This window comes from Myxine glutinosa, chromosome 2 (genome assembly GCF_964187855.1).
Source record: "Myxine glutinosa chromosome 2, kmMyxGlut1.1, whole genome shotgun sequence".
NCBI classification, from domain to species: Eukaryota; Metazoa; Chordata; class Myxini; order Myxiniformes; family Myxinidae; genus Myxine; species Myxine glutinosa.
This window is the reverse complement of record NC_136262.1, coordinates 220,939,058-220,962,232: the sequence shown is the minus strand read 5'-3', so window position 1 is coordinate 220,962,232 and position 23,175 is coordinate 220,939,058. Positions and strand designations below refer to the sequence as shown.

The 23,175-nt window shown below is 45.9% G+C and overlaps 1 protein-coding gene across 1 annotated transcript in view; it reads left to right on the top strand.

Moving 5' to 3' along the window:
- LOC137422161 (putative E3 ubiquitin-protein ligase HERC1) overlaps nt 1-23,175 on the top strand; it is a 443,323-nt gene that overhangs the window by 379,427 nt on the left and 40,721 nt on the right. The window contains 3 exon segments of the mRNA XM_078772274.1: nt 6,936-7,117; nt 7,878-8,033; nt 9,140-9,262. Coding sequence (XP_078628400.1) covers nt 6,936-7,117; nt 7,878-8,033; nt 9,140-9,262 — 461 coding nt within the window.

The following is a 23,175-nucleotide window of genomic DNA, read 5'->3' as shown; positions in this document are numbered from 1 at the left end:
GTTATTAATGTTAGCTCTTACACGAGCCTAGATCTTGTATACAATAAATAAAATAAATAGCACCGCAAAGGGGGCGTAACCCCTCAGCCCATGCATGGTGGAAACCAATTTCAAGATGGCTGCCGTGGCGGCCATATTGAAAATCGCAGCGTGCCCATTTTCGAAAGGAACCTTCCTCTACTCAACCCCAACACACACTGCAAAAATGGATTTAATCGAACAAGCCGTTCTGCTTGAAATTGACGGAAACCAATTTCAAGATGGCTGCCGTGGCGGCCATATTGAAAATCGCAGCCTGCCCATGAACCTTCCTCTAATAAACCCCAACACACACTGCAAACATGGATTTAATCGGACAAGCCGTTCTGCTCGAAATTGACAGAAACAAACATAATAGTAAGGGCATTTTATGAGATATTTCACAAATCTGTTAACTAAATTGTTACCAAAAAATTTCTTCACCAATATGTTTGTAAAGGTGTGTAATAACATGTGTTAAAATGTTGAAGTTCAACTCCCGTGGGAAACCCAGAAAAAAAGCTGTTGAATTCGGGTACCGAAAAATTATTTTCGAGAATTTTTATTTTTTTAAATCGGCCCTTAAGTAACTTATGAGGGGTCAAATAAGGGTTTTTCATGATTCTGAGTTGATTGTTAACATTTATATTTTCACTTTTACATTTACACACAAAGTAGCTTTTATTTCACATACATATATAATACTCAAGAGTTATTTCTCATTCACAATGTCAGAAGTTTCAACAGTCATTGTCTATGTCTTCTTCAGACTCAACAACATCATGACTGCAGTTTCTGCATGTAATGCCATTACAGACTCCACAGGCCGAGATGCACGTGACCCCATTCTTCTTGCAGCTGCATCGCCGGTTGCTGCAATCTCCATGACAATTACAGCTCGTGAACTGCAATAGCTCCTCAGGAGCCGTGGGGTCCAGTGTTGGAACTGGCTCATACCCATGCACACCTATTGTCCATCCATAGTCACTGGGGTTCAGAGACATGCTCTGTAGAAGGATCCAGTCGTACTTCCAGGATAGATCAACTGGATCACATCTAGTAGTCCAGAATCTTCCATGATGTTACCCATTGATCCAAGATAAGACTTCAGCAGGTGAAAACCACCCAACCTTGGAATGACGGGTAGATTTGCCTGCTTTATTATATTCACAGCCTTCAGCCAAATCGGAAGATCAAAGGTCACTATAGCGACCCCAGCGTGCCGTATGCACTCTTTCAGAGTGGTGAAGATGGTGTTGAGGTCATTAGGGTCTCCTTCAATAACTGAGAGTAACTCGATCTGTGTGCTCTGCTTTGCATCATTAGCATGGATTCTCTTCATCCAGCCATTCCAGTTGGAGTGTGGGAACTCAGGATCGTTGCCTTTGATCACCCACCCCGCTGCCCAGAGTGTGTCACCTGGAGTGAGGAGTGGCTGATCATGAGCCAGGGAGGAGGAAAGCTCAGCGAGGGGGAGAAACATGATCGCGTTCGTTCCTATCTGTTTCCTGTTCGTAAATGGAATAATCTTTACTTCAGTTCCTCTAAGGATCTTAGCTTTGTCGAGTGCCTTCAACTTCACCCGGGGGAAAGCTGCTGTTGTCTGTGGATCTGGCAAAGGTGGTGCCGGAGAGGTAACTTCGATCCAACCCATTGAGTGAAAGGGAGTGTTTCCGTGAATAGGGACAATGTTTAAATCTATATTGTCTCCAACAAACTGAGTGACTGCATTGTTTGTTTCCCCAACCTCCATAAAGACCACCTGATCATTACTTGACAATTCACTTTCACTGGCTGGCACTTTGGCTGTCATCACTGATTGATCCTCAAGCGCAGCATCAACCGCAACCTCATCATTGATCTGTTCATCGGTTTCCTCCACAATGGTGTCAAGAGTGCCAGAAGTATCTGGAACATCATCTCCACTCCTACTATTAAGGAAGCAGTATTTGTAGTTTTGTGTCTCCGTGTAAGACTCAGTGTATCCCAGCCGGTGGAACTTGTTGAGCATCCATTTTGACCCAAATCTATGATCAAGTTGTATGGCAAGCCCCATTTGGTGTGGCAATACTCCAGACCGAGGTCGACAGGCCTTAATAAAATTCTGCCCCCAAACGGCAACTCTTTCGTCTGTCTTGACAATCGGTCTCAAGAACATCTGAAGGCTTGCAGGAACAAGTGTCAGCTGACTATCGATGTCAGTCATACTGTGTGTGGTGGGGTATGACTTTGGACCTAAATCAATCAAGGCAATATCATTGGATATGAACTTGAGTGCCGTCTTTATGATCTGAGTCTTCTCATCTCCATGGTCAAGATTAGCATGATGCTCTCGCAGAATATTGTCGGTGCCATCTTTGAGACAGAGTACATCTGCCCTTCTTTCCTGTGTTGTGAAATACAAGGTGTCTTCGTATTTCTCTAGAAGTTTTATCTTTAGCCAATGCTTTGAATAAGAAAGGCTCTTCTCTGGTGACTGATCAAACTCCTGCAGCTTTTCATGGACTTGGTCCATGTTCATTACCCCATGCTCTAATTCTGAGTCTAACCATTCGCAGAATTCAATAAAAACTGCCTCTCGCTCCTCATCAATTCTCCTCTGTCCTCTCTTCCTTTTTCCTTCCTCATCAGTCTTGGACAAACTGTCACCTCTCGCAAACATAAGTTTGCATTGCAAATGGTACAGTGTTTCTTCTGCTACCAAGTCGTTGATCCCTTCCAGGCGTCCAGTGACTTCAGTGCCCCAGTCATCCCCGCGACTCCGTGCTGTCTTCAGCAAGCTTGCCTTCAGTGTATCTGCAGTCAAATTATCTGGCACTCTGTATTTCTTTCTAGCTTGTGCTGGATTATTTTTGTAGAGCTGGGCTGGTTGGTTGCAAAGAATGCATACATCCTTATACAGGAGGTCAACTGACTGTGATCTTCTAGAACTGCAGCCAGTTGATGAACTGAACTCACAAGTAGTGCGTCTTCTCTTCAACTTTGATGACTCTTTCTCTGCCTTTGATGCTTGAGCTGACTTCTTGGTGGTTGCAACAAAGTTGTTGTACAGATCATTTTTACACTTCTGGTGGTACCTCAGTTTTCCTTGTTTTTGAGCCTCCTTCATACGTTCCACAACAGTAACATTTTCGACAGTTTCTGCTTGTTTCAATAAAGTTGAGTATCCCTTTGGAGTTGCCTGTATGAGCCTTTCAGCTGGTGTATCCGAGCGTGCACAGATGAAGCAATTGAGCACAGGTGGAGTAACGTCTTCATCCATATTGCTAGACTCCATGTCCTGCAAAGTAGAAAATGAGATATATTTAGAAATTATTTTTCCACAAAGGAGTGTCTGTGGTGAAATATAAATGTTAACAATCAACTCAGAATCATGAAAAACCCTTATTTGACCCCTCATAAGTTACTTAAGGGCCGATTAAAAAAAATAAAAATTCTCGAAAATAATTTTTCGGTACCCGAATTCAACAGCTTTTTTTCTGGGTTTCCCACGGGAGTTGACCTTCAACATTTTAACACATGTTATTACACACCTTTACAAACATATTGGTGAAGAAATTTTTTGGTAACAATTTAGTTAACAGATTTTCATATGTTTCCCTTACTATAAAATTAAATAAATCCATCAAAACGACTTAACTTCATTGAAGGAATGGGAGGGAGTGGGGATGTGAAAAGTGTGGCAGGCTCAGGGATCGCAAGAGTGGTAATTAAAATGGGGAAAATGTTTTTTGGGGAAGAAGAGGGGGATTGGGCGAAGGGGCTTTTAGAACGAAGAATATACAACACCGACCACACATTATCCATCGACGAGACCCTCTCATAGACATCACACTCAGCAAAGATTACACAATCACCCATCCACACTCATTACTCAAGTTACCTGCAAGATGTATTTTCCTTTTATTTGTTTTACTTTTATAGGTCATGACATTTTATAAACCCTTAAACAACAAGATGTGCTGGAAATCTGGATGTGCTGGATGTGCCACGCCGCCTCCCCCAAGCCCTCTCCCTCCCACACATTCCCGATGTCCCTGCTCTCAAATGTTGTGTTTATGTGCTTCCCCTTCTCTCCCCATCTTGTCTACCGCTCCCCTTTTTATATAGTTTGCTTGTCTTTTTGATTTGTTTGTGTGATAAATGTTAGCTCTTTCACGAGCCTCGATTATGTATCCAAAAAAAAATTTTTTTTCAAGATGGCTACTGTGGCGGCCATATTGAAAATCGCAGCGCCCCTATTTTCGAAAGAAACCTTCCTCTACTCAACCCCAAGACACACTGCAAACATGGATTTAATCGGACAAGCCGTTCTGCTCGAAGTTGATGGAAACCAAAAGTTGATGGACGCCCGGATGGCTGCCGTGGCGGCCATATTGAAAATCGCAGCGCGCCCATTTTCGAAAGGAACCTTCCCACTACTCAACCCCAACACACACTGCAAAAATGGATTTAATCAGACAAGCCGTTCTGCTCGAAATTGACGGAAACCAAAAGTTGACGGACGTCCGGACGACGCCCGTGACGACAATACCCCTTAGCCCAATTTGGGCTGAGGGTTGAAAAATCCAAGTCGCAGGTCTCTCATTTCAAATGGTAATTTGTAATTGGCTAACTTATGGGCTGGCAGGATGGCCTAGACTAGAGGTATGTGAACTCACCTCTGAGCTACATAGCCTGGGTTCGAATCTTGACACAGCTCTAGACTGTATTTCGCATGCAGGCAAGGCATCAATGTTTGTGCTGCCCATCATCTGGAATTGTTTGATGGAAGTTAAATGTCCTTCGTGAAAGGCCAAATTCCTGTCACCTTCAGTCGAACGTCAGGCCAGCCGGTTCGTGAAACACTAGCCCAAACCCAAAAACATTCCTCGGCTGATCACAAAAGAATGCGGTAATAACCGGACCGTAAAATGAGTACGATAGTAGTTGTACTTTTAGATAAACAGCGAACTCAGCTGGTTTCATAATTATTTGGTTGCAATTCGATGTCTCCAATAATTTGCCTGATGCTTCTTAATGTTCCTGACATACTGTGTGTCGTAACCCACCCATGATAATTTGTTCAGATGGAAAGATCAATGTGCACTTATTATGGAACAAAATTGATTCATAGTTGAGGGGGGTCAAATAGGTACGTGGGCTGAATAATATGAGCAAGAAAAGAAGAAGATAATTAACGGGCCCATGGAGACAGGTTATCAACTTGTGCTGCGCTGCACATAGCGATATTGGTAATTGTATCTTCGACTTTTGCCTATGGTAACATAGATAGGAAGAGCATACAGTGTTTACACTTACATGTATATTATGAAATGGCCAGCTGACATTTTGTTGTCTGGGCCGCTGCATCAAATAAGAGACATTTTCGAAATGGGGCTTTCTTTGTGGGGCTTTCAAATAACGAATTCAGAATTACTTAATTGGTTTGATTGAACACTTGGGCTTGTGTGTTGGTTCCAAAAGAACTGCGATGAAGAATTTACCAGGCGGAAGGAAAATAAATGAAGACCGTCCCGTCCTTGCGACATAGAGTTGCGTGCACCTTCCCGCGGAAGTGCATGAACTTTGGTTGCTTGCAGCAACCTGCAATGGCTTGCTCGCATTCATCTACCTTATTCGGCCAGATTACACGTCCACATGACTTTTCAACTCGAGGAAAGGCATGATTTGAGGATATGGCAAACCTGAATAAAAAAGCTGATAAAAAATCGGAGAAAAATAAAATAAAACAGCGGATTAAAAAAATCGGAAAAAAAATAGAAAAAAAAAAAAAAATAAAATAGCGGATTAAATAAATCGGATAAAAATAAAAAATAAAATAAAATAGCGGATTTTAAAAACCGGATAAAAAATAGAAATAAAAATAAAATAGCGGATTAAATAAATTGGATAAAAAGTAGAAATAAAAAAAAAAATAATAATAAATAGCGGATTTTAAAAATCGGATAAAAAATAAAATAAAAATAAAATAGCGGATTTTAAAAATCGGATAAAAAATAGAAATAAAATAAAAATAAAATAGCGGATTTTAAAAATCGGATAAAAAATAAAATACAATATAAAAATAAAATAGCGGATTTTAAAAATCAGATAAAAAATAAAAATAAAATAAAATAGTGGATTTTAAAAAATCACGGTTCAAGGAATACCTCAGGAAATGGACACTGCGATCTGCACCAAACATGGCAAGGAATGCCGCAGAGGAGGAAACAGACCGTTAGTTCTTGTAATAAAAATGGCGTGTGTTTGCAAACTGCATTCTTTTTTGTACGTTCCTCATATAAATGTCATTCATCAACCTATCATTATGGAAAGTGGAATAAAAAAAGAATGTGTCGACACGAGATTTATGGGTTTCCAGAAATGTGCTTCGTGTTTGTAAACTTCAAGGTGTCGGAACTGTCAAACTTGCATTTGTCATCCTTTGAGGCCTTGTTGAACTGAGCCTCATGGTTGTGCTTTACTGATTTGAAAAAATCGAATATCCATTTTTTTCTTTTCTTTGAAAATGCAATAATTTACATGTTTTAATTGTCATGTAGTGTAAATTAACATTTGATTATTACATGTGATTAATCTTGATTTTCTCCGCTGTACCTTGTGGGGCAATACCAGCTTCTTGCCAAAATGCCTGTGTGAGCCTTGAAAGGCTCGGCTCGAAATGAACGGCTGAAAGAAAAGATCCCATCTTTGGGCTTTGACAGAACAAGGCTGATTAAGCCCTCCAGGCTCGGCCTGCTCTTGGTTGCTTTGCTTTCTTGAGCCAAGCTAATCTGAATCAGGAGCTTTCTAAATCTTGTTCTTCCCTTGAGCACTGGAGATTTGGAGAATGTGGAGGAGGGGATCGCTTTGGCAGGCCATTGTGGCCTGCGTCTAATCTTCTCACGTGTGCACGTGCGATGGGGGTCGTGCAGGCTTTGTCGTAACCCAGCTGGCCACGTCATGTGGCTCAGATGGGCACTCGATGGCCCTTACGGAGAGCGGTGAAGTGTTCAGCTGGGGGGACGGTGATTACGGAAAGCTGGGCCATGGCAACAGCGACCGTCAGCGCAGGCCACGGCAGATCGAGGCCCTGCAGAGCGAGGAGGTTGTGCAGGTGTGCCCTTTTTTTACTGCTGATTTGGAACACACATTTCATTATATACTTCGAATGCAACACCCACAACTTGCAATGGATAACCTTTTAAAAATCACTGGTATTTTCCAAAATGCATCGTTTACAATTCCAAAATCTCATTTTTGTTTCGCTCCTGTGTGTTGGTTTTGCTGAGAAATTGCATTTTGACTTTCTATTTATTTGTTTTATGTATGTCTGTTTTATGTGTGCACGCATTATATATAAATGTGGATTCGTTGGTGGTGATCAAGATTACGAAGAATTCAATGCCGGAAGAGCAGAATTATAAATTATGTTAATTAATTTTTCAAGGTCTTCCAGTTTCCCCGATCCCTTGCTGCACATTGTGCTTCCTTGCTGCTCGCTGGGCACTATCCGCAGTTTCTCCAGGACGATTCAGTTGCCGAAATTACGATTAATTTTGTTTATTTTCCTCCTCCTATTTGTTTCCCTTGCACCTCCAGTCTTGCTTGAAATCAATCCAATTGGTGTGATTATTTTATTTTCCTTTTAAAATGCAATTGTAGTGATGATGCACTCCACTCAGACATTCCAATTAACCTTGATGGAATACTGTATTCATTTGCACTTCTGGTTCATGTCAGACAAAAGCATTGCATTCCTGTTTGTTTGCCAACATATATCGGCCTAATTTCCTTTTTGTGCTTCTCTCATTCCCTCACTTCTTTTGGCTTCTCGCCCACTCCTTAAATCCTTTCTCCGACATTGTCCCGAACAGATATCCTGTGGTTTCAAGCACTCCGCAGTGGTCACAGCCGATGGCACGCTCTACACCTTCGGCAACGGAGATTACGGGCGACTTGGTCATGGCAACACTTCGAACAAGAAGTTGCCAGAGAAAGTTGCAGCTCTGGAAGGGTACCGTGTCGGCCAGGTACTCTCAACCAATCACTCTTCTTTTTTTTTTGGATGCAAGATCGAGGCTCGTGTAAGAGCTAACATCATTCACAAAAAAGGACAAATGGACACACAAAGCATACAATAAAGGGAGCGGGAGACAAGATGCGGAGAGAGAGGGAAGCACACAAGTTCAACAGCAGAGAACAGTGACATCGGGAGATCTGTGGGAGGGAGAGGGCTTGGGGGCAGGAGGAGGGGAAGGGGGGGGGGGGAGGGGAGGGGGGAGAGGTATCAAACACATGGACACTGCTAGAACTTCCAGGAAAGAAAGAAGTTGGTATTTCAAAAAAAGTGGATCTGGGGTGTCAAAACTTAGGGGTTTCACTTAGGGGTTTCAAAACAAACTTTACCAGGAATGTTGCACACAAACACAGAACCGGTCAGTTTTTGTTATTGTCGTTTATTGATATTTGTGGTCAACAGACTTCCTTTTTTTATAGCCAGATGTTGGAAAAGCATTATGATTTGAAAGTTTCTCACATTTGTAATCCCTAAATTTCTGAGGGCACTACGAGCTGGATGAACATTCAGAGGTATTTGTTGGTGCACTTCCCATATTCATGTATATTGCTTTATTTTAATGTGTTTGTCAATTGTTCTACATAATAACCTCCAGCTGCTAGGACTAGCAGGATGGCCTGGAAGATTAACTGTCTAGCCTGGGTTTGAATCCCGACCCAGCTATAAACTGTCATCCTAGTGTTTCACAGGCAGGATGATTCATCAATGTGTGTGCCGTCCCTCGGATGGACGTTGAGCTGGGTGTCCCATCTGCTGACATTAGTTGATGGACATTGAAGGTTCCATGGTGTCCTTTGTGAAGTGCAGGTGAGCTACAATGAAAAATTTCCAAATCCTGCCCAAAGCTATGTCAGAGGTCATCACATCAGTGGCACAGCCCTCAGGCAATGATGCTACTCTGCAGCCTTGTGCTGCATATGAAAAAAAGAAGAAGACCCCAGCTGCTTGTTCGAACTTTTGGCAGTGTTAGCGTTGGAAAGGGTAGAGGTCTAGGGTAAATTTGGCACTGCAGACAAGACGTGTAGGTTTGAATGAGAACTGCTATAACTGTGTTCTCAGGTCGCATGTGGCTTGAACCACACGCTTGTGGTCTCCTTTAATGGAATGACTTTATGGGCATTTGGAGATGGTGACTATGGCAAGCTTGGCATGGGGAGCTCAACTGCGAAGTTCACACCTCAGGTGAGACTGATCAATCACTGTTCATTGAGGAAATATCGTCACATTAGATTGTGAGGACGTAAGGACTACCAAACCAGTGTTTTTTGTTTGTGTGTTCAGCATCATGAGAACCATTGAGTGATCTTTGAGCCTTCCCGGTGAAACCATTAACCAATCCAATTCCTAATCTTGTAAGCCCATGTTCCTTCACAGTCAGGGTGTTGCATCATTATGTATGCCATCCTTTGGTGGGTTGCTTTAAGCCACCTGTCATGTCTTCTAGTATACCCTGGCAGATGTTAAAGAAAGATCTATTGAAACGAGTAGGCTATTTTCTAATGATACCCCAACCGCTCCTTCCTGATATGGGATGGGGAAGGTGAGTGAGTTGGACTGCATCAGGAACTTGCAGAAATTATGTAAACCTACAGCTAATTGTTATATATATATATATTTATTTATATATATATGTATATATATATATATATATATATATATATATATATATATATATATATATATATATATATATATATATATATATATATATATTAGGGTGGTGCTCAAAATAATTTTTTTTAAATATTTACTGGGACATGGCTTTATGTTGTTCCTTTTGTTCAAAAATGAAAAGACACCAAATATGAAAGCAATCTGATTTTATTTAGGGGTGCCACATCAGCCTTCAAACTAAAGGTGTCTACAAAACTTTTCTATATATAGATCGAAAGCAAAACCAGAAGTTTGTTTTATGAAAATCCACCCTCCACTCACTTTCTTTGTATTCTAGCAAACACAAGTTACAATAGCTGCACAAATAGCACTATATTGCTATGAAAACTCAAATTCAATGATAACAATCCAAATGTTCAGTTCATAAAATGAAGAGACACCATATCACATAATATTAAAAAACCCAAATATAATGAGAAATGTAACTCCTATTTCTGGGCCTGTTTCACCACTGTTGCCTTCTTGACATCGGGGTACATCTTCCTGTGAGCAGCAACAACTTGGAGCAGAGCTTGCTTTTGCTCTTCATCCTTTGTAAGGAGCTTATTGTAGTCTTGTATCAATGCGACACCCCTTTCTGCCCTGTCGTTCACCACGACTAAGCCACTGGCGGCTTTCTTTGCTTCCTGAAAGCTGGTTTCTTGCTCCCATGAACCAGGATCCTCATCCATCCAATCAGTTGGGGTCCCTAGGATGCTGAAGAAATGCTTGGTGTGTTTTGTGATGAGGCCAGCGATTGACAGGGCGGTTCCTCGTTTGATAGCTGGTCTCTTTGGAGAGGGGTTTTCACCGTCATTTTTCAATGCTTCAATCATATTGATCTTGCTTTCTTTGTCAATTCTGGTGTCAAAGAATGCAAATGCCACTAGTACTGGGCTCATGTACCACGTGTGGCAGCCAAGTGCCTTCAAGGCTGCCTGAGCCATCTTCTGATTGATTTGTTCAAACTTTTCCAACTTCTTGAAGAGGTTAATGTCATTCAGGGGAGCCTCAATAGCTTGTGGAGCCCGAAACCAAGCCTGTACATACACAAGGCAGACAAAAATGTTGAAGGCTCGGAGTTTTCTCGCCTCTCGAAGTGTCAAGTGGAACTCTGACCGAAACATGAACTCCTGTAGTGAATATAGTGCTTTTGCCATCCATCTGGCTCTGTGCATTGCTCCTGGAGCCATGATCCGGATTCCACGAGGTGGGATTCCTCCCATGTAGATGACAGTCAGTTCTAGGAGTTCACGATAATCATCTCGTGGCTGCTGATCTTTCAAACACACAAGAGCACATTCCAGAGCTTCATCCATCATGTCATTGTTCTGTGCAAACTCAGCTGCCGTATCAGGATCTGTGAATCCATTTTTTGCTTGGTGATGGGCAATGGACGGCCACTCCGCCTGAAACCACTTAAAAAGCTGGATGTCAGGGCCTGATGAAGGACCGAAAAGAGTGGTGAAAACATCTCCCAGAATGATTTCGTGCGCATGATGGCGGCAAGCCAAATGAATTAGTTCAGTCTGTAGCTTCTTTTCAATGAGGACAGCAGCCCCTCCACGAACACCTGAATTGCTGGCCGTTGTGTCAAAAGACAAAGCCTTCACCTTGCCCACAAGGTTCCAGCTCTTCAGTGTGTCCACTACAGCGGTTGCCATAGCTTCTCCTCCCCCGTCAGGTAACTTGGGAACATTCAACAGCTGCTCCATTCCATGGTACTGGTTGGACACAAGGATTGGAAGACGATCCACCTTCACATGCACAAAATCTCCAGTGACATCGGGAAGAAGCTTTCCATCCCAATGGACCACTAAAGGACCCTGCACATTATGATGAAATGCTTCTTTTATTTCGTCCATGGTTTTGCATCGATGCATCATGCGATTCCGCCGCACTGTCCATCGGTTCAGTGCCAGCTCTGCAGGATCCCATCCTACTGCTCTACAAATGGATGCCAAGTTGTGGACAGCCATTCGGTCACTTGTTTTCGTACGATCCAAAGAAGCTGCGACTTCAGGAGTGACAATGTTGATAGGCCTTCTTTTCTTGGGACGAGATATCCCACCATCAGATGATGAAGAACCAGCCTGTGCCGTGGTCTCAGAGTCAGAGTCTGAGTCTGTGACTTCCATAGCAGTAGCACCCTTCATGACCATTTCCTGTCTCTTATTTTCCTTCTCTGCCTTAGTCTTCGCCTTTTCTTCCCTTTCTTTCTTTCGCTTCGTTTTTGCTTCCAACACAGTGTCTACAGATCCCATTGAAGCCTTCCTCTCTGAGAATTGATCGTGAAGAAACTTCCTGTCCTCGGGGTTGGTGATTATGGCCTCCGAATCTGCATGCCTAAGATCAAACGTCTTCTCCAAGGAGGCCTTGAAGGATGCTTCCTTTTTCTCTTGGGTCGCACCACCCCGCTTTGCACCTTTTTGGAGGCTCCTCCATTCTTCATATAGCCCCTCCAAACGATGGATGCAGTGCTGCTTCGTCGTTGTAGGTAGGTGAGCTTTTTCCCAGAACTTCACAACCTCTTCAATGGTGAGGGTTGCACTCTACCGGGCAGTGCGATTCTCCTTCTTCAGGTGATGGAAAAACAGGACAAGAGATTGATGCACAGTCGGGAGCTTGGCACCTTTGATGGCATCTCCAGAAGTGGACCCAATGAAATACACATTATCCTGAGCCCGAGTTTTCAATGAAACACTGGTACTAGCACATGCCATATCTGCAAAATAAGCAAGAATGTGGGTAAAATCCTGTTAATTCTTACTCCACAGGGTCACTCTCTACAAAAGAGCCACAGTCAATAAGTTAGGCCTACATATTACACACTAAAAAAGCGTACCCCTGACCCCGGGAACCTGTACAAAACATGCATGAAAATTGCCCAGATAGTGATCATAGGAAGTCTCAAAACTGTATGTATAATATATTGTATATATATAATGTATAATGTGTATTTATGTATATTTATTATTTAATGTATATTTACTATATATTTATTTTTAATATTATATTTAATGTATATATATAATTATGTATTTATTTTGTGTATATACAGCCCAAAAAATGGGAATTCCTATTTTTGCATGGGGGAAAATTCATCACTGATGTGGCACCCCTAAATATTATTGGATTACATTCACATTTGGTGTGGTTTCCTTTGACACCAAAAGGAACAAAAATAGACCATGTCCCGGAGAAAATCTGCATTTTGATTTTTTGAAGCCCACCCTAATATATATATATATATATATATATATATATATATATATATATATATATATATATATATATATATATATATATATATATATATATATATATATAATATAGTATATAATATAGTATATAATATAGTATATATATTACTAGTTACGGACACGGCTAGGATGTTGTTTGCCGAGCGGATGGCCGCCGCGCCCGAACAGTTACCCCGACTAACCCGATTCTTGAACGTTGGCCAAAATTGCGCCACAGATATTCAATGGGGAAAAGACTAAAGCGAAGGATGTGAAGAAGAAGAAGACAGAAGTAGGGAATACGGATATAATTTATTTGCTATTTACAACCAAAAGAAACCAAGGAAGAAGAATGAATGAAAAGGAAGAAGGAAGGATAATAAAATAATTTACAGAAGAAATCAGACACAGTGAAAATCGCTAGCTTATCTATGCAGTCTTACTTAACCCAGGACAGAACAAACAAAACGGACTCACACGGGGAATTGCAGAGTGGATTGGCTGGAAGGAGGTGGGTGGCTGGAGGGGGAGGAAGGCACGGAGCTGGCTGGAGCTTGATCCCGCAAGGGACGTCGGGCTGGACCTCGACGGCCGCCGATGCCACCGATCCTGTCGTGTGCGTGGGGTAACGGGTCGGAGCTGCTTGGTGGAGCCAACGCCGCTGGTGGGGGGTCTGGCGTGACGGGTTCTCTCTCCCTCTCTCACAAACTCCAGGACTCTTTCTCTCTTTGCTTCGCTTCGCCCCTTCTCTCCTCTCTCTTTCTTAGTCCAACCCAGTCCAACAACTTCCTCTCTTGCTTGGTCCAACTCTTAGTCCCACTCAGTCCAACTCTTAGTCCAACAACAACCTCTAGGCTTTCGCGCACGCTCTATATAGCGCCTCAGGCGATCAAGCCGCTGGTGTCCAGGACACGCCCATCGGTCAGCTCGCCTCGGCCCTGATTGGTCGGCACGGCCCTCTGGCTCCGCCCTTGATGACGATGGGCGGTCACGCCCAGGAGTCGGCAGCTCCTCCCCATTCTTCTCCGAGCCGACCTCGTGGCGAATGGAGTCGCGGAGGGAACAGTTGGCAATTGTTGGAAGGGGAATGTGAAGGGAAAGGGGATCTACTCTTATTTCACTTGGTGCAATGGAGTATTTCAATTAATGGAAGACACAGCCTTACACTAATACACATAATAAGGATATAACTATTGAACAGGGATATATGGTGTCCTTCGTGTATGCTTTATGGAATTAACTACGGGAACGCCCTTTGACCTTTATACAACAGACTGGAGGCAGGAGGGTCCAGAATAAAGCAATAATAATAATAAAAAACACAATAAAAAAACACAATCCTCATCCACAACACTGCACCCTCCTCCTCTTAGGCACGTCCCGGGCCTCTTACCTTAACTTTTAGTGTGGCACATAGGTGTAGTTCCCTCTACATTTAACCTGACCCTGAGTGCGACAGTTTTAAAACATAAATAAATATGTCCCGCTGCTCCATTGCACCCTACCTCACAGACTCACGCCCACAGCTAACCGAATTGCAGAATGGTCTTCAAACTATACATTTACAGTGGGGGCGCATTATTTACAATGGCTCTATTTTATTTACAAAACTAACCCAGGACCTGTGATCGTTCTTTTGGGGGTGGAGACAGTCTGCCCTGCATCGATGCACCATGAAGCACCCAAAAACGCACCAATACACCCTCAAGCACCAATCGGTGCACAGTCATCACTGTTCAATAAAAATAAAAACAACAAACCCTTGGTGGTGTCTTGCTCTTCGGCCCCCTCTACTGGCTAATGCTCTCTTCCTGATGTTGTCATCTTCTTTGCTGGCGGCCTATTTGTCATAATAAAAAGCACAGAACGTGTCCATTTTTATTTATGGCCCACAGGGCCGACTATGTGTAGTTCACCTGTGGGGCATCGGTGCCCTGTGACCAAGGTCCGCCAGCAAGATCTCGGGCCTTCATGGCCGGTTCCAGCAGAGGGGCCATGTCCCAACCCATGGGGTCCATAAGTGGTGCTCAGCCACAGACATGTGGTCCATAAGGTGGTGCATCGATGCAGACAGCTGGTTCCGGGAGTTCCGGGCGCACAATGGCGGACTCCCGCACGCTCCCCTCGGCGCCCAGTGGCGCACAGTCCTCATGTGGGAGACAAAAGGGGGGGAAAGACAGATGAGCGAGGGGTAAGGTCTCAAGAGTACACATCAAACAAGGCAATGCAAGGTGAAGTGCGTACGGAGAGCGAAGTGAGAAAGCTCGTCCCTACCGTACGTCACCCCCCCTGTCACCTACTCTACCCTTGCCCTTACCCCATATTTACAACAATCTACACCTTTACAAATTCGTCACCACTGTCACGTCTTCCCCATATTTCCCCTATACCAAATTCGTCTCCACAATCCCTCCAACCAAAATTTGCCATCACCCAATTCATCATCAATCCTCATAAGGAGGGAGAGATGGAACAACAAGCACAATGTCACACCCACGTCATGATGCGTCTCACATTCCAAAACATTTGCATCATAAAAATAATAAAAACAACCTGGCATGGTGTGGAGGTACATCATCCCAGGTGAGTGGATGTAGATGGTGCAAGGAGATTCTTAATCCTAACTATCTTCTAAATGACATTAACACACTTTACACTACCGGGGTCTTTCCCTGCCAAACCATTGGCAATCTTACTCTATGTGCTTTTAAAAACCAAATTCCCATTGACCAAACTGTGGTGCTTCTCAATTTGGGGTCTCACTCCCCCGATTCAACTCCCTGTGCCCTTACACAATTTCTGAGCTAAATCATGCAGCTCTCCCAGCAGGTCTACCCACCTGCACACCTCCACCACTGTAGTTGCCAACCGAGCTTACCTAGCTCCTCACCCTAACCTATCTAACTGGGGAAGGCCCCTCCTGGCTCTGTCACCCCTCGGTGCCCTCTGGCACTGGGCTACCCGGGTCCGTCCTCCGGATCCTCGGGCCCCATCCACAACAACTACCGGCTCCCAGAGCCCACCTGCGGCCTCACCTGGCCGACATCCTCACAGTGGTGGAGTGCCCATTTAACTACACACACACTAACAGGCTACACGCCCAGCCATTTCCACAACACTAATGCACCCATCCAAATACCATTCTTCCACCACGCACCACAGATGCCAATATCCAACCACAATTTACCTGTACCCTCTACCTAACACTTACACTACCCTCCCCGGGTATTCGTGATGGGGGTCCATTCTTCCCCCATTCACACCTTCGCACCATCCACTCCACTCCACAGTTTCCACCATACTCACTCCACGACCATCCATTCCAATACTCCATATACTCCAGACCATTTATTCCATACACCTGTTTTTCATACACCTGTCGTTGCACACCTGTGCAATCACACCTGGTGCCACCTGCACCCTCCTTCCTTCCTGGACCATTTGGTCAACACAATACACATCACTATCACTCACTCATACACTCCTCCATACACCTGTCCAGTTGCACTCCTGTGCAATCTCAATACAACTCACAATCACAATCATTTACTCATACCCTGCTCAATACACTTTCGATCCTCAAACACTCGGCATCATCTCATTTAACTGTTGCCCTGCTAACTTAGTGCTCCCCGTCTTCCCTTTAAACTAAGCACATACCACGTCATTATCATCCACTCTAATCTACCTGCGTCCCCACTACAGGTATCATTGTCACTACCTAATCTTAACGTTACCGAAGGTCATCTTCTCTAGATCCCTATCATTATCCTAACCCTCCCGGGCTAGTTTTCACTGCCCACCCCATAAAACTAGTGCTCCTTTGCCCCCGCTGTGAGAGATGGCAGAGTTGCCATCCCACCACATCGGGTATCTCTCACTATAAATTTTGCACACCAAATTCCAGCTAATTAAAAATTTGCCAATCACTACCAATCATCTGCCAATCATCACTCTGCCAATTGTTACGTGGTCCCCTCGGTGACTACCTGGTCTCGGTGACCCCCGGACCGTGAGAGGACCTTCGCCAGAAAGTAGTATTATATAGATGCGCTTTCGCAACGCAATCCCTATGAATTCCACCCACGAGACACTGATGTTCAAGAATATATTTCCCAATGGTACTGATACCATACAATTTCCAATGACACAACCACGGAGATTTTCCCCGAGCAATCAACAATACACCACCATCAACAATATTTCAATGACAATCAATTCCCTATGAATAAGATGGCCATCTTATATACGTGTGTCCCGGTGAGTACTCACGACACCCTTATGGTCTCGGTCCCGCACAATGTCTCTAGGCCCCTCCTGACCAAGATGATAGTCGGCGTCGCCGCACTCGGGCGGTTGAACGAACCCCGGGTGGACGTCTCCACCGGGCCGGTATCGTACCAGGCCCCGCTGCTGCAGCCTCTCGTGGCTACGCGGAGCGGGTGCGGTAAAGCAAGCCAAAAGCCCCACGCCACTTGCCAGGCGTGTTAGGCCCCAACCTGCGACTCATACGCGTCTTTTAGACGGGGCCGCGAACGGTACCAGACGCGGGGTCGATGCACGGCCCCACGTCCACTTGACGTCTCCACCGGGTCGGTATCGTACCAGGCCCCGCACTCCTCTCGCCAGACGGGCTTCGGAACGCCGCTTTGTCACGCAGCGCAAGGTCGAGGCCACCTTTCGTCCGAGCGGGGCGAGGAAGATCAAGAAGAATACTCGTCCTTTTTTCCTCGTGTCGTTTTCTCTTCCGTTTTCGGTCACTTCCGTTTCCGGCCACTGGTTCAGAAGGGCTCCTGCCCCTCCAATCACAACAACCCTTAATATACTACACACGGATAAGCAAAGATCTGAATATTAATTCACATAGATATGTAACACTCCCCCCCTTCAAGAAAGAAAGTTTGACCCCAGCGAAAACTTTCGTTGCCGGCCAACTTGGATAAATAAACCAGATAACTCAACCCCCAAATCCTCAGTTCCCCTGGGCAACAATTATCCCAACTCAAAAATAAAGCAACAAACTCTCACAAAACCCCCAGATTACTCCCTCTGGACTAAACACCAGCAACGACATTGTCCCTGCCCAATCAAACTCCCTCTCATGACCCTCTGACTTTGACCGTCAGCTTCTTGTGAATGAAGGTTAAGGGGTTGATCAAAGATCCAAAGTTACGCAACTCGATAGCACTTTTTCCGGGAGGCCAAGCCGAGTATTCACTACATGGATGCCTTTAGGAACGTGAAGTTCACGGTTAGTCCGTGCAGGAAAGTTCTCTACATGGGCGCCTTGAGGAACGTGGAGTTCACGGTTAGTCCGTGCATGAAAGTTCCCTATATGGACGCCTTTAGGAACGGCGTTCACGGTTAATCCGTGTAGGAATCTTGGCTCAGCGGCTCCGCCGCATTCAGTGCTTCAACTTCTCAGAACTTCCCTAATAATTATGGTGGGACCCCTTGTCCCTGTAGTCCCACGAATAGCGGTCTCCTTCTCGGCCACTACTTTGCCAATCCTTCCTTCGGGAGCTGCCGTAACTCAGGGAGCCTCCATAATAAGATTGATTGCGGCCACCACCAAAACTACCGCCCAGTTGTCCTCTCCTGTAGACCTCTCGACGCCTACGAAATGCCTTCCCTACTGTTATGGTCCGACCCTCCAAATCCTTGCCATTCCAATTCTTCTCTGCCTCTCTGGCGTCTTTGGTGCTGGCAAACGTGACAAAGCCGAACCCTCTGGACTGTTGCGTTTCCCAGTTTCTTACCAACCGCACGTCCACCAGCGGCCCATATCTGTTGAAGACAGAGGTCAGAACTTCTTCCTCTGTTTTGAAGTTCAGTCCCCCTACAAATAACTTGGCACTTTTGTCGCCATCCCGAGCTGGTGTGGTGTTATTTTCCCTGCTGGGCTCTTGACCAACCCTCAGGTTACCATAAACTTGACCCCCGGCCAAATCATTCCCGATAACCACAGATACACCCTCTACAGGAAGCGTGGCTTGTAAACCGACGGTGACCGGTCCTGACACCAAATCGGACTCCAAATGGATGACATGAAGGGGAGCACTAACACCGCCCCCAATCCCCTGTAAACGAACACTATCCCCCGTTGCCGTCTCCTCGGACCATGGCAAAATGCCTTCAAGCATTAAAGATTGATGTGCCCCTGTGTCCCTCAATATCCTAACCGGTTTCCGGTTAGTCGAGGCTCCATCCCGTGACACAAACCCCTCTGAAATAAATGGTTGGTAACCCTTTTGATGGCGATTTCTTACGCTAGCCATCGCATTCGGAGTGGTAATAGTCGGACTCCGCTCTGGGTTGTCCCTTTTCATGAGGTAACAACTGGACATCAAGTGTCCAGGTTTCTTGCAAAACGCGCAAGTAGGCCCAGAGGAAAAACTCGTGGTCTGCCTCGGGCCCCCTGAAAAATAAGTTGGTCTTGGGCCCACAGCCCTCTGACTTCGAACAGGTGGGGTATCCGCGTTGTCCCCCTCATCCTCTCGAGGCCGCCGCCATGTATTGTCGTTCTCCGCACCTGCTGTTCCCCACCTCCCCTGCGGAGATCTAGGCGAGGAGGTAGGTTCATGGACCCCTATTCGGTGGGTTAAGGCATAATCATCTGCCATGGTGGCTGCGTCCCACAACTTTGGTACTTTCTTTTCCTGCAGGTACACTTTGATGTCCTCGTGGACACACTGCTGGAATTCCTCCACCAGGATCAAGTCCCGCAATGTTTCGAAGTCTTTCCCGACTCCTTTTGACTCACACCACCGATCAAACATGTTTTCTTTCACTCTGGCAAACTCCACATGGGTCTCACTCTCCCTCTTCCTGGCATTCCTGAATTTTTGCCTGTAAGCTTCCGGAACCAACTCATAGGCCTTGAGGATGTGCTTCTTCAGTACCTCATAATCTGCACATTGGTCCATTGGTAGCGCCGAATAAATTTCCTGAGCTTTCCCCACCAGCACACTTTGCACGAGTATGGTCCAGGCCTCCTCCGGCCAATTTAATTGTCGAGCCACTTTCTCAAAGTGTGGAAAAAATTTCGCGACTTCCTTTTCACTGAACGGTGGAACCAGCCTCACATGTCTGCCCACATCCCAGGTTCTCTGGTTAGGTGTCGACCCCGTCAGCAAGGGTGGTGCCTCTCCCCGTTCTCTCATTAACTCCAGCTCCTTGAATTTGATTTCTTGCTGAAGCTCCATGTCACGTTCCTTTAATTCCCTTTCCGCTTTTCTCTCCTCTGCTTCGAGGTCCCTTGCAGCTCTCCTCTCCTCTGCTTTTCTCCCTTCTAACCTTTCCTGGAGTTCTCGTTCCACTCTCCTTTCCTCTGCTTGTTTCTCTTCTCTCCTCGCTTCTGCTTTCCTTTCTTCTTCTTTTAACCTTTCCTGGAGTTCTCGTTCCACTCTCCTTTCCTCTGCTTGTTTCTCTTCTCTCCTCTCTTCTGCTTTCCTTTCCTCTTCTGATCTTTCCTTTTCTGCTTTCCTTTCCTCTTCTTTTAACCTTTCCTGGAGTTCTCGTTCCACTCTCCTTTCCTCTGCTTGTTTCTCTTCTCTCCTCTCTTCTGCTTTCCTTTCCTCTTCTGCTCTTTCCTTTTCTGCTTTCCTTTCTTCTTCTGCTCTTTCCTTTTCTGCTTTCCTTTCTTCTTCTGCTCTTTCCTTTTCTGCTTTCCTTTCTTCTTCTTTAATCCGTTCCTGGCTCCGTAATTGCAACTCCAGTTTCCGGAGCTCAACATCTTCTGGTTCTTCGGGTAGCCACTCCCAGGCTAACTCGTCCCATGTTCCTAATCCCACCATAGATTGTATCACCGTGGCCTGCAACTCTGCCTTCCTCAAATTAGTTCGGACCTCCAAGTTAAAATGTTTGGCCAATTTCAAGAGGTCCGACTTTAGCAACGCTCGGAACTGTGCCTCACTCGGTGTTACCCCAAAGTTCTGTGCCACAAACGCCATGGTGCCTATCGTTAACACCTGTTAACCTTCACCCAAGATTTTACCCCAATTTCTCAAAAACAAAATTTTTCCAATTAATAATTAATTAATAAATTTTAATTAATAAAAATTATTATTTTATTATTTTATCCAATTTTAAATCCCGGACGTAGACCCAATTGCGAAACCGCAAATCGTAATTTGGACGAGCCCCCAATTCTGTTACGTGGTCCCCTCGGTGACTACCTGGTCTCGGTGACCCCCGGACCGTGAGAGGACCTTCGCCAGAAAGTAGTATTATATAGATGCGCTTTCGCAACGCAATCCCTATGAATTCCACCCACGAGACACTGATGTTCAAGAATATATTTCCCAATGGTACTGATACCATACAATTTCCAATGACACAACCACGGAGATTTTCCCCGGGCAATCAACAATACACCACCATCAACAATATTTCAATGACAATCAATTCCCTATGAATAAGATGGCCATCTTATATACGTGTGTCCCGGTGAGTACTCACGACACCCTTATGGTCTCGGTCCCGCACAATGTCTCTAGGCCCCTCCTGACCAAGATGATAGTCGGCGTCGCCGCACTCGGGCGGTTGAACGAACCCCGGGTGGACGTCTCCACCGGGCCGGTATCGTACCAGGCCCCGCTGCTGCAGCCTCTCGTGGCTACGCGGAGCGGGTGCGGTAAAGCAAGCCAAAAGCCCCACGCCACTTGCCAGGCGTGTTAGGCCCCAACCTGCGACTCATACGCGTCTTTTAGACGGGGCCGCGAACGGTACCAGACGCGGGGTCGATGCACGGCCCCACGTCCACTTGACGTCTCCACCGGGTCGGTATCGTACCAGGCCCCGCACTCCTCTCGCCAGACGGGCTTCGGAACGCCGCTTTGTCACGCAGCGCAAGGTCGAGGCCACCTTTCGTCCGAGCGGGGCGAGGAAGATCAAGAAGAATACTCGTCCTTTTTTCCTCGTGTCGTTTTCTCTTCCGTTTTCGGTCACTTCCGTTTCCGGCCACTGGTTCAGAAGGGCTCCTGCCCCTCCAATCACAACAACCCTTAATATACTACACACGGATAAGCAAAGATCTGAATATTAATTCACATAGATATGTAACACAATCCTTTGCCAATCATCAAATTTTGCTTTGCAATTTCGGGTCCAAACCACTATCATCATCACCCGTCTACTCACTAGATCCTCTCGGTGCGCCAATTCGTTTCCAAAGCTCTGCTTCGTAAAGCCGAGCAATGGATGCGGGTGGTTCGTTGCCAGCGGATGGGTCCGTCCGGCATTCGGTGCAGGGAAGGCGGTCTACTCGGCCCGAGATTCCACGCACCATCGGGGCACGGGACCGTCCAATGCCCCAATCTCGGCCGGCCGGAGCGCGGCAACCACAAGGGGTCGCTGTGTCGGCCCTTCCAACCGGACCGCCCGCTCCGCCTGGCGGAGCTCGGACGTGACCGCTCCGAGCGAGGCCCAGTGTGGATCGCGTACGGCGGTTCTTTCGAAACCGCCGTGGTTCGGATCCCCGCTGGGCCTTGCTGCACGCGAAGCCCGGCATGTACCGAGGGCCCGATTCGGCTAAACGTCGTTCTAACCGCTAACCCGGTTAGCGTCGATGCTCCACTTGCATGCTCACACCCCGCAGCCCGTTCCTTGCTCATACATCCAGCCGTCTCCATGCTCTTTGTCATTGCACCTTCCCTGACACACCCAGGTACACTCAATCCGCTTACAGACTTGGTCACACACCTGACCCCCGCACACCTTTGACACACTCGTCATTCGCACACCTCACCAACACACCTCTTCGCGCCCCCTCCTCGGTCACCTCCTCTTTGACAACCACAGGTGTGCTCTCACTTGCACACCCAACCACGTGCCTCACTACTAACTCAAGTGTGCATTCCCTCACACGCTCTACCATTCCAGGTGTGCATCCTTCCATTCCAGGTGTGCAACCTCTCTCACCTGCCACAACCAACTCACGCTCCGTGTCACTCTCACTACTTTTACCTCCACACTCGGTCGCGCACTCACCCTTACTTTTGACAGCGCACTCTTTCCTCATGCACCCGTCCGTTACACACCTTTCTCGCGCATCCTCTTGCGCACACTCTCTCGTTACACCCTCCGTAACACTCACCACAGGTGTGCATTCTCCCTTACTCTTGACAGCGCACTCTTTCCTCATGCACCCGTCCGTTACACACCTTTCTCGCGCATCCTCTTGCGCACACTCTCTCGTTA